The following is a 12,786-nucleotide window of genomic DNA, read 5'->3' on the forward strand; positions in this document are numbered from 1 at the left end:
TGGTGTGCCGAGTGGGTCCTCGTAGTCGAGAGGCAACTCGGGACCCTCTTTTGCGAAGTGGTTAGGGTCAATTGTGAGTGGCTTGCAGAGGGGCTGTAGGCGACCTGCAAGGTGCAACATGGGCCTTTGGGCCATATTTTGTGCAAATAAAAGCCTTTTCATCGGATTGACTTGAGAGGCTAGTAATTCCCCTTAACAGGCCTCGGTGGGATTTTTCACGTCCTAACAATCTATTAATTTCTTACTTAAAAAATAAAATTATAATTTTACAAGGGCTTCATAAAAAATATAGACAAAATTCATATGAAATTGAAAGAAAAGATTAATTGAATACAAAAAGCTCACTATAAGAAGTTTTTTCTTTTTTTTTTTTGTTTTAATTCCACTATAAGAAGATTTAAGATAACCTTTTTGATCCTAGATATCAATTTGATACACGTCTAAATCTTAAGGATCGTTTAATAATTTTTCCTTCATACATTAAATTAAGTTCAAGTATAAGAAAACTATATGGATTGTATTGAAGGTTGGCTATGAAATATGTTATGAGGTATATAGTTGGTGTATAATTGTTTATTGAACAAGTCAAGCCTAATGGCAACAACGAATGTGATCCTAACCCTCCATCATGAGTTTGAGATTATTTACTTAACAATCCGGTCGTTGAAAGTCTAGGAGCCAACCCGACCCGAACACCAACTTAGAACCACATATCTCTCTGTGCAACCCATCAGAAGAAGGATGAAGGTAAGGGTTTTTCATTAGTAGCTAGTTAGATATGAATAATGTAAAGCAGATTACTCCTCAACACACTTTGAATAATAATACAATCAACTTGACCAAAATCTGCACAAACCCACAAGTTTTTCATGTTGCTACAGATTCAAAGAATATGCAAATTGCATACCTAATGTATATCTCATGTTCAACATATTCACATTTTTTCTACTCTGAACAAACTCCTGCTATAATAGAAAGGGAGATAGATGCATCAGAAATTATTGGTCTTTTCCAACACCAAGGATCCACTGTGCAAGATGTGTCAAGTATGGCTCTGCTTGGGAACTACTGCTCAATATTGGTCCCAAGCTCTGAAGCTCAGCATTAAACTCCCTCTCGAATTTGCTGCAATAAGTGTGAATGAGAGACAGAGACAGAGACAGAGAGGTAGACAGACAAAGGTTTGCGTAAATCGCATTACTTACAGAATGGAATCAGTGACCGCAGCATTTCTGCTAGTTAATTTAACTGCCCTTGATGGACTTTTTGAATTCCCAACTGAACCATCAGACAATTCATCTAGCTTGGGAATGTCAATGGAAGATGATATCAACCACTGTGTTGCTGCTGCATATTGTAGGCACAGTGATTTTAGCCTCTCCACCTTCTGCATTTGAAAATCTAGCTAGTAAAATAAATCTCAAAGACAACCCATAAAAATTGGCATAAAAAGTAAAATTTGTCTTCCTCATTTAATAGTATTCTTAAGTGGTGGTGCCCAAATATCATTCGATTACTTCCTTCTTTTAAATGAAACAGATTTGATCCCAACTTACAACTTTATGTCCTTATCAAAGTAAATTAGTATATCTCAAGTCAAAGACGTGCTATTTATAATAAGACAAAAGCAAATTAAGATTTTTAAACAGCTTTAATTTTGAATAACATACAACATGATTTCATCTACCTCCAAAATTCTTTGACTTTGATATGTGGTCTTTGGGGAATGTGTACCAAAGCAGAAGCCCATCCTTCGCAAGTTTTCTTGGGCCCAGCAGGCTGATTGGAACTTCCTAACATTTTTAACTTGTTCATTTGTTTTCACTCTTCAATCAGTAGATTGTTTTATCCAACATCTTTCTATTTCTTTACTTATCATAATTAGTCATATAGTGTTTAAAGACCATCCTAGTAGTTAATCCAAAAGGTAACTGGACTAGCACTCGGGGATTGCTGATGAAAACAGTACTAACCTTCAGCAGCTCAGGCAAAAGAAGCAAACATTCTCTGAGACACTTATCAAGGAAAAAATCATGATGCTGGACAACCTGTTTCAGAAAAGAGTATTACAGATATACATACACACGGAGCTCTCACACACACAATAACTGACCATCCCTGGTTCTATTTGTCTAAAAGAACTATGTGCATACAAATTTTGCACATAGTGTACATGTCAAGGACATTCAAGTCCTATAGAATTCTCTTTTGACGGGGAAGAAACATGTAAGTAAATGAAGATGATACCTCATCTATACTTTTTGCAGTCTGAAGTCTGTTATGCATTATGTGCCAATTGGGTTCGAGAACCTGAGAACAAGGAGTAATATATATCAAGGACAATGCTGGTACACTTAACTTTCATCAGAATTCTATGGAAAAACAAAATTTGGATATAAAAAGTAACTTAAAAACCAAAATGAATTCATATATGGTCAGAATGTATGTTCTATTCAAACCCCTCCTAGGTCAATAGGAAAACATTAGAACCTTGGACCCTCTCACCCAACCAGATGCCTCCACCAGCATGATAAGACAGTTTTAGCAGGTCAGAAAATGATTATGTAGATTTACATTCCATTACCTGCTAACAAAAAGTTGCCAGAGCATGCAACATTCGAAGTCTAAAAGTGGGGGAGAGAGAGAAGAAGAAGAAGATAAGGAAATCAAGATAAAACGACCATCAGAACCCGTCACCTGACCTGACCCATCAAACAGGCAGGTCAACAGGAAAATATTTCATCAGAACCCATCACCCGACCATATGTCTCCAACAGCATGCTAAGACAGTTTTGGCATGTCAGAGAAGATAATGTAGATTTCCATTTTATTACCTGATAATAGAAATTGCAAGAGCAGGCAACATTTGAGGTCTAAAAGCAGGGAAAGCACAGAGAGACAGGAAAAATGCCTGACCCCACCTATAGAAGAAGAAAACAAACGAAGAATGACTAAACCTATGTTACAAGCAGGGCCAAGTCCAAGTATCAGATTCAATGGATTCCTAAAGAATTATCCACTATTTTGATGGGTCCAGTAGCATGCCACTCAATGTAATGTTGTTTACACACAGGTACTATCTTTTAACAAGAAACATGCCAATAAAAGTGAAAGGCATATACAAACAAGCATTAGCAACATAGCAATGTCTTGACAAAGAGTTTAAAACAAATATTTCCAAAGAGGTTGAGGTAAGACTGGCCTCAAATGTTAGATAATGCAGAAGGCTATTAATAAATTTGAGCATGCTACGACACAGCAGTGATGATCTGGAGATTGCAGTTCCTCGCATGTTAAGGGCACGAACTCCCTGCAAATTTTCATTGTGATCGACTTAGAAAAGCACAAAGAGGCATGTAATATCAAAGAATACAAGAAAATTCTTTTATTCATACTTGATGCACTTGCCACGCCCCACAAAGCTGGCGGTCAACATGTTTACAGCGAAAAAGAAAGCGGAAAATTAATTGATACTTTCTTAGGGCTTTTCTTGATATAACTATAGACAATGGCCATTGCACCTGAAAGTGAAGCAAATACACATATTAGAAATTTATGCTCTCACCATGGCATAGAGTGGCGTCATCCGGAGATGTGGACCTCTGAATAAGAAGAGTAGACAAAGGAAAACATTTGGCCAAAACTACAGTAGATAAAGAAACTACAACAGTCTATCTACCACATTACATTAGAAAAGAGGGCCTAACACAACTAAAAGAAAAGAAAGGATGGAACTTATGGTAAGCATATCTTCTTTGAGAGTTTCAGGTTCACCAAATTGTAAACCAATTCTTATGTGTATGTTAAATATATTGGCCTTTGATAGACCATATAAGGCTGTTTCTGACAAATACTACAAACTTTAAATACAAAGGAAAATCACAAAAAGGAGGAAGTTTAAAAAAAATCCCTGAAGAACAAACCTTGTAGCTCAAAGAAAATGTTTCAAGGCCAGTAATGTTCATTGGCTCCTCCAGATCATTACCTTCAGCAACTGTCCTAATAACTTCAGGATCTTTTAGTGTGCCCAATCTTTTAAGCAATGATGATCTTTCCTGAAAACAAAAAGGTGAAATTAGAAATAATGCAAACTCAACTCCGCAAAACTTCATAGAAGCATAGACAGTGGCTTACCACACAACATGTTAAGTCCTCATGACAAGGATCTGCAGCAGCTGCTGTGGTACGCAAAGCAAGGTCTAGCAGGGACTATTTTGTCAAAAGAAAAATAAAAATGTATATTTAAGTTTTCCCCAGCTCTGATTATATATAATTATCCAGATTGCTAAGATCAAACCTGCAGCTTCTCCACAGAAATGTCATCAAGCTTTTTCGTGAGTTCATCTCGAGCTATATCCATAAAATGAACCAAGAAATCACCCTGAAATATCATCACATTAAATCATTAAAGGACACAGAGAGAGAGAGAGAGAGAGATTCTCCCATGCGTAATATGACATGGTGTTGGGATAGTGAAAGGACTTGTGTAGCCAACCCCAATCAGTTGGGAGTAAGGCTTAGTTAAATCAAGTAGCTAGCATACTCAGTTTGGTAGACCCACATTACATATAAGTAACTGATTTGAATTCTACAGATACCTGATCGAGAAGAAGATAGTGCTTTATCGAACGCAACTTTCCGATTAGATCATACTACAATAATTAAAGAATAATTTGTCATCAGAAGATCTAGAACGAAGGTAGATGAATTCCCATACAGACAAACATATGAGCAAAACCAGAAGACACAAGTATCATAAGCAAGGCAATTATTTAGTGATGGCAACTGAACCTTACCTTTTCTTTAATGAGATTTAAGAGCTCGCTACTCGCAAAATCATAAGCAGCTTTTATACACTCAAGATAATGATGGTTCGATCCAAAGCTCATTAATTTTGAATTTTCTGATACAGGGACCTATAATAAGAATCTGGTCAAAGGCATGTACCAAAACAACCATATGGAAGACCAGAAGGTTCTTTTTTTCTTTTTCTTTAAACAAAAACAGGTAGTCCTAGGGGCATAATCATAACAAAAAACCTGAACAGTATGCCCACATTCTCTCATGACATTCAGATATTTTCCTGTGGTCAAAATTGTTCCAGCAATATTCGCGAGGAAGCTAGGAATCCCGTCCTTGAGGCTGTACCGCTGTCTCCAATACTTAGCATCATAATCCTGAGTGAGGCTCTCCTGTAAAAAAAAAATAATTATTAGCATCTAAAGAGAGATTTTATGAAATCATTAATGTAAATAAAGGCAACATACCTTTTGAAGAGATTTGTTCTCTGCTATGAAAAATTCACCATAAGGATCATCAATCACTCCTTCATAGACCCACCTAGAAGGTTGTTTGATTTCCATTTCAGAAAGAAATGAATTAGGCCAAATCATAAAATTACAATGCACGAAACAACAGTATAGAATGCTAAAAGCTGCAAATTCCTGCAGAAATAAAAAATATCTAAAATGCCCTGGTCATTGAATACGTGACAACTAAATTCCACTAAATCAAAACACATAATTCAAATTAACTTTTGACATAATATCTCAAACTTTAAAGTTTGAACTTTGAATTCATGAAGCATGACCAAGAACAAAGGCCTTGGATATGACACCAAAGATACACACTAAGATGACCAAGAACAAAGGCATTGAAAAAATAGGACACAACACTTGCATCATTGTGTCTGTGTTTTCGTGTTTTTCTGATTACCTGATGATAATTTTATAAGTGAAGGCAGGAAATAAAAAGAATACAGATAGAACCTGCTTAACAGGATAAGTATAATAAAAAATTTAGGGACCCTTTTTCCCTTAAGTATAAAGGGGGAGCTGGGGCGCATATATCCTAGGTTCAATACTTGAAAGGAAAGGGGAAAAAAAGTTCGGACTTTTCCTTTTATAATGAATATTTATGCAAAAGCGTTAAGGAATAAACCATTGATTTATAAAAGGACAGTCCATGGAGGTAATGAAACTAACAAGGTACCCAGGCAAAAATATAAACAGCATATGCGTGTGTGGCGGGTGGGTTGTTTGTGTGTACGCCCGTGTATGTGTGATCAATTAAGCTAATATTTAGGGTCCATATATTGTAGAAATAGAGGTTGTTAAAAGCAAATAAGGGATGGCCTTATGGATGCTAACATCTAAAGACAAATCTCAATAGCGACTTGCAAACTATACCTTTCCAATATGCCAAGATATGCATTGCTTGCGCATTGCGCCATCTTTTCAAGCAATGACCTCACTGCACTATCACCAGCCATGGCCTTAGCCTGAATATGGGAAAAGCAATGTTGAGAACTAAGAAAACATATAATCCCTTCATGCCATGATAATAGTCAACATTTCTATTTTGGGATGACCCAATATTCTTGCCCCTTGTCAAAGTAAAAGAAGATTTATGTTTCTTTTTGCCAAAAAAGCCTTAGTCATCCATTAGTTACATGAGATGTGTTGTATTTTATGCACATGTAAGTGCAGAAGTAGGGGCAAGATTAGAATTAATGATAAGTAACTGAGATAACTTTTAATGTATCTTTCCTAGAATGCATCTTTTCAAAGTGGACAACGTTCATGAGAGAGAGGGTAAACGTTAAACAAGTTAGTAAGTTTAACTGCAGAGAAGAAAACCACATAAAGAGCAAGTTTATTATTGAACAAAAACAAGAGTAACTTGGATTAAGTTTTTACCTGGCTCTGCAACAGGTTAAGAACTGCAGAACCTGCAAAATTATTAGCTGAAGCCTTCTGTATCACAGTTGACAATGCTTGCATAGACGCCATCATGGGCTGCAACACGTGGTGAAACCCTTCAGTGAACATCCTAGAAATGGCTATACAGATCTAAGACAAAATCAAACCTGACAGTAAAACCACAATCCTTGTATGGAAAGTCTTCCAAGTTGAAACTGGTGCTCAAGCTGTGCCACCATGGCCTGGTAATCCTGATAAGAAATTGTGGAGTGTCATTTAATGAAGGTGAGTCATTTCTAAATAGCATAAACAAAAAAGGACATTTAACTGAAACAGCATGGTCCTTTAAAATAATATGGAATTGCATGAAGCTGATCCAGTGATGTATGACTCTTTTCAACAGGGTGGAGTATTAACAAGAAAAATTAAAAGTATACATACTTAATATTTTAACTAAACCATAGGGAAATTTCCGAGGGTGCGGTGCATAGGACCGAGGTTTACTCTGTAGGGGTGGGTCCGAAGGACTCTGCCTTGGAGAGGTTTTCCCGACATCAAAAAAAAAATATATATTTTAACTAAACCGTTGGTTGAAAAGGAACAAAATTAACAAACACAAAAAGAAAAAATAAGAATAAAAAATGTCAGATGAACTCTTCTACACACTGGTTTTATGTATAAGACAGCTAAAGACATGCATATCATTTTTAACAGCATATCAAAGCATTACTATTTTTGCTTGTAAACATTCTTTACCCTTTTTTTCTAGTTGGAATCAGTAATAAAAGAACTTGTCATTAGGCCTGGGTATCGGTCAAAACGGTCCGGTTAAGGACCTTATCGGTTATTAACCGATAATTTTCGGTTAAACGGTTTATTAACCGATACCGAACCAATAAGAATTTTAACCGATAATTTCGGTTAAAACGGTACACGGTTAAACGGTCCGGTTAAACCGGTTAACCGATTTAACCGAGAGCTTTATATTGATTTATTTTGTTGGGCCAAAAACCAAAAATGAGTTTTTTTTACTTTTGAGAGCCCAAATACTTTTTGTTGGGCTAAAATAACTTATTAAAAATGAGTTGTTTTAGGGACCAAATACTTTTTGTTGGGACCCAAATATTTGTTTTTTGGGCTAAAAATTGAAGCTTTTTTATATTGATCCACTTCAACTTTTTTTTTTTTTTTTTATATTATAAAATACATTTTTCCAAAGCAAATGGACTAATTAACATAATGAATGCTAATTAGACTAGCAAAACTAGTTAATGAAAAATGCTTTTACCAAAGGCAAAGAAATCCCATCAAATGCCATCACTTAAAAAAAAAACATCAAACCTACCCAAACCCAAATTAAAATAAAATTCATTAATGAATAATAAACAAAGTATTAACTAATTAAAGTCACTTAGCAAAAGGAAAATAAGTCATGGGCAACACCATTACACAAATTCGGAAACCTGTGTCACTTGTGAGAATTTGGAAACCTCTCTAAAAGACTAAACGACGCCGTTTTGGGACTAGAATTAAAAAAAAAAAAATTCCGGTTTCTTATCGGTTAAATCGGTTAACCGATAAGAACCGCTTAACCGGACCGGACCGGACCGGACCGAATTCCGGTATACTTTTTTTAACCTATAAGGATATCGGCATATCGGCTACGGTTTATATCGGTTCGGTCGAAGCCGGTAGACAGCCGGTTAAACGGTAACGGTTAATTTGCCCACCCCTACTTGTCATGGCAATACCAATTTGTAATCCCAAATCTTTTCTTTTCTTTTTTCATCGAGGTTAAATTTGTGCAGAAGATGAAGAACACAAAGTGAAATGAGTAAGAGGGACTAGAATCTTAAAAAACTGCTATAGTCAGCTGAACTCTCAATTATTAAACCAACTTTCCTCAACAGGCTTCAACACAACTTAAACACAGCAAGCTTAATACTGTATTGCATCCAGAAGACACAAAAAATGTTGGTGGATCCACAAGACATCCAAAATACATAGCCTTGGGACACGTTTGGTTTGCAGAATAGACCCTTAGAATGAAATGACTATTTCTATGGAATAGTCATTCCTTTATTTGGTAGGGACCTATTCTTAAGAATAGTTGTTCCCACGTAGTTATTCCGTGGGAATAACTATTCCCTTGTGAAGAGGAATACATTTTCCTCTAAACAAATACAAGGTTTTCCAAAAAAAACCATTATTAAAAATTTCTTTCAAAAAAAAAAAAAAAAAAACAGACAAACAAACAGAAAACTCGATGAATCTGTGGGTGGCCAACCAACCCAATATGTGGCTGGCCACCCACAAGGCCCTCTAGGCACAGATCCAACGGGTTTTCTGTTTTTTTCTTTTCTTTTCTTTTTTTTAAATAAAAAATATGAGTTTTGGAAAAAATACGAAATCATATGAATTTTTTAGTAACTTTGGTTCAATTCCAGTTATGAAATATATGTACTAAGGAATAGGAATAACTATTACATTCCACCCTCCTTCATTCCAAGTAATAAGTATTCTTTTTCCTAATGGAATACCCATTTCACGAACCAAACGAGGCCTTGGTCTTCAAAGGGATAAATGATGGTGTTCACAGTTGGACATATTAATAAAACCTTTTGTTTTTTATTGAGGCTCATTAAGAACATTATACACCATAGAAACAAATACTTAGGCTACGTTTGGTAGAATCGTGATTCCTTAGGAATAGGGTTGGGTATTACTAGGAATACACGAAACTGGAATAGAATGACCATTTTTTCCCCAGAGCTCCTCGAGGTATATGCCTAGTAGCCTCAACCCCCAGGGGTGGCAAAACAACAGCCGGTACCATCAGGGATGGTCACAGCCACCCCAAATGCACTATGGAGGTGGTCGCAACCACTCTCGATCGAACTAGGGGGTGGTCATGGCCACCCTTGGCACTTTTGGTTGGGGTGGCCAACCACCCCATCCATGGAAACGTTTTCCTTTTTATTTTTTTAAGTAAAAAATAAATAAAAAAGTTCAACAAGAAAAAGATGGACCAGAAGATCCTCAAGAACATAATAATCATTTTTGTGCGCAAAAGCACATCAATTTTAAGGATATAAGGGTTTCATCAGCAGCTACAATTATCCTAAAAATCAAGAAGTTCTGACCCAACCATTCTCATTAATTCAAGAATTCCCAAATAATAGAATATATATATTGTAAGCTTTCATTTTATGAAAACATCTCCAAATAATCAAGTAGGAAACATATTTTTCCACAGATCCCAACCAAAGGAATTTAGGAACCCCAGTGGCTTAATTTTCAGACAGCATGTCTTAACTGACCAGCTAACCTAATAGGGTATCGTGGGCTTGAAAGCTACAAACCAAAACATTCCAAAGCCACAGTAAGTCAGTAACAGCAAAGTCAGATTAATAGACATTTCCTAGTATTTACTTCAATTACCAATAAATATACTTGAGATGTATTTTTGACACATCAGAACCATATTATCCAACTGCACAGTAGCAAGATGCAAAATTGTATTGAGAGGAAGGTAAATATACTCATGACCCTTCGAACCTTGGTTAGAATCCTGCAGGAGCAATGGAGGTTAACACCTCTGTTTTATTCTTCTTTTTACCAAGTAAAGCTTTGTCATATATATATATATGTAACTTTGTTTTATAAATTGAATCCATTAAGTTGTATTTTAGATTCTGTTAATTTCTGAATTGGAAGATCTAATAGATAAAAATCAGCATTCAGAGCAGGGCCAAACTTGGCTCTTTAAAGCTATAATAATTCAATAGCAAACAAATAGACGCCAACAACAGTTGGCATGTCAGTAACAAATTAAATTATATAAACAGGCATCAACAATAAAGCAACATAAAATTATGACATGACTTACAACACAAAGAAACTACCAGAAGGAGTGCCCTGAGTGCAGCAGCAAAGGCATGATTAACTAGGCCATTCTTGAACTGGGACCTCGACTCAACAAACTGGTTAATCATAAGAAAGCTCTCACACAAGGGGAAAATCTTTTTGGCCAATTCCTGCAATAATATGTGCTGGTCAGTTCAAACAATTTTAAAACACTATCACTCAAATCAGACATTAAAAAAACATTCTGATAACACCATAATATGCATTATCAAATTCTTTAGTTTTTTAAAGAAGTCAATAGGCTCCAGTGTACCCTTTCAGGTATCAAATACTTTATCAGCTGGGTCATTTCTTTTCTCAAGCACTTTATCAATTTTTATGGATTCTATAAACTTCAATAAATAAATTGATTAAAAAGACTTCAAAGGCACCAAGCATGATTAAAACATAATGCAAGTCGCACTAATCTATGAGAAGGGAACTTTGGTATACTTCTGAAGCGACAATACATTACACTATTACAGAGCCTGAAGTCCAACTCAAACTAATACAATAAAACCTTGCTTGTTAAGGGATTTCACGGCAACTCTGCTCGGTTTGACTTATTCAGTTTTTCAATCACCACTCCAACCCAACAATCAATGTTATCAAGTCATGCTTCTTTTCATAATAAAAGCTATTAAAAATTAAAAAAAAACTACAAAAATTGTTTTAACAAAGAAGTCTAATGAGAAAAATTGTTGTTGCAACCAGATTAGAAAACCAACTAATTCATACCTGAAGTGCTAAATCCATAGATGGATCAACCAGGAAGATAACATGATCCTCCTTTCCACGAACTCTTTTGATTGAGATGTATCGTCCTTCAATTCCAACCATAGCGGAAAGGAGATCATCAATAACAATAAGCTCCTACATGTCAAGGGAACAAACAAAGAAACTGAAATCCATATATGATTCATAACCATGTTACCAGATAATGAAACTCAAAAATACCAATACCATCGCAACTGTCTAAAACAGAAAGCATTCAAAATGCAATGGTCCGCTTGTCTGTTCCAAATATTTTCCACCAATTCCTCCTACCCTTGTCAGACTCCAACCTTACAAAGACAGCTTAATACAGATAACTTCCTTTAAATGTTCCTTTAAACTCTTCACCAATTGTTGGTATTGAATTTTTCATTTCATACTTGCGACACAAAAGATCCTTTATATATATATATATATATAAAAGAAACTTTACAGAATAAACGCAAAGAAGTGGGCGCAACATCAATGCGCATCAATGCACATTATCTTAGGAGGCTAAAAACATACCTGAACCGCAGCATCGAAGCAACCTATGGCCTTGTCCAGTCCAGCGCCACTTAGACACATACAAAATCATATAAATATAATCAAAATCTTTCTTTTCTTTAATAACTATCGTAACTTTACGCATCATATATATAATTAATACTAACTTTACCATGTAAATTAGATCATAGCAGTAGTAGAAATGGTAATAATAATAATAGCAACAGAATTAACAAAAAGACAATTAAGCAAATCTCAAATGCCACCTCCTCCTCCACGAGAATGGGATGGACTACGGCGCAAGTGTAAGTAAGCAATGAGGAAAACCAAACCCAATAAATACAACATCCATACCTAAAGGATTCCACTGAGAAACCCTTTGCTTCTGCGAACCGAGACATCGCCTTAGTTTCCTATACAGCTCAAAACCAAATCTTCAGCGCTCCAAATCCACCGTTTGGTAGCCAAGAAAAACTACAAAAAGAAAATCAAAACAAATTGAGAGAGAGAGGACCTGGTGGAATCGGCCAGTGAGGAAGGGCCGCTCGACGTTCCAGCGAGGGGTGGAGGGGGAAGACGTCGTCGTTAAGTCCATTTGAAGGAAGGCCCTAATTGATCTGAATAGCAAGCAGTGACAAGAGTGTGATTTCACAGAATTTGAGAAGAAACAGAAAAAGTGGCAAAATCTGCTTTTTTTGAAATGTGAGCAGCGGACTCTTCATTTCGGTTTTGTACGCTTCTTTCATTTTGTTGGGTCGAAATGAACTCGACCCGGAAATACTTACTCTAAGGTCCAGACAAAATTGGTTACGATGATTGGCTTAAATTACAAATTACTCAACGTGGTATAATAAATAATTTATAGATCTTTGTAGTTGGCCTAAATAATAAATCACTCCCTGTGATATAAAAAATAATT

The 12,786-nt window shown here is 35.9% G+C and overlaps 1 protein-coding gene across 1 annotated transcript; it reads right to left on the reverse strand.

The window, feature by feature from the left end:
• Positions 1–783: 783 nt before the first annotated feature.
• On the reverse strand, positions 784–12,589 carry LOC132172637 (gamma-tubulin complex component 2). The gene is made up of 21 exons (XM_059584172.1): positions 12,382–12,589; positions 12,222–12,280; positions 11,889–11,937; positions 11,346–11,480; positions 10,607–10,738; positions 6,869–6,952; positions 6,699–6,797; positions 6,189–6,280; positions 5,268–5,340; positions 5,040–5,192; positions 4,797–4,916; positions 4,599–4,652; positions 4,298–4,381; positions 4,135–4,209; positions 3,924–4,055; positions 3,396–3,521; positions 3,203–3,310; positions 2,248–2,310; positions 1,974–2,048; positions 1,206–1,387; positions 784–1,125 (listed from the first exon to the last, which is right to left on the reverse strand). The coding sequence occupies exons 1-21, from the start codon at positions 12,460–12,462 to the stop codon at positions 999–1,001; spliced, it is 2,103 nt and encodes a 700-aa protein (XP_059440155.1). The 5' UTR covers positions 12,463–12,589; the 3' UTR covers positions 784–998.
• Positions 12,590–12,786: the final 197 nt, after the last annotated feature.

This window comes from Corylus avellana, chromosome ca2 (genome assembly GCF_901000735.1).
Source record: "Corylus avellana chromosome ca2, CavTom2PMs-1.0".
Classification (NCBI taxonomy): Eukaryota; Viridiplantae; Streptophyta; class Magnoliopsida; order Fagales; family Betulaceae; genus Corylus; species Corylus avellana.

What these genes read in the sequence shown, in the direction of transcription:
- LOC132172637 (XM_059584172.1), bottom strand. Translation starts at nt 12,462, where the DNA reads ATGGACTTAACGACGACGTCTTCCCCCTCCACCCCTCGCTGGAACGTC. An exon ending in CTATGGATTTAGCACTTCAG is followed by an intron (nt 10,739 to 11,345) that starts GTATGAATTAGT and finishes ATATTATTGCAG; the next exon opens with GAATTGGCCAAAAAGATTTT. An exon ending in TGCATTATCTAACATTTGAG is followed by an intron (nt 2,311 to 3,202) that starts GCCAGTCTTACC and finishes CCTTGTTCTCAG; the next exon opens with GTTCTCGAACCCAATTGGCA.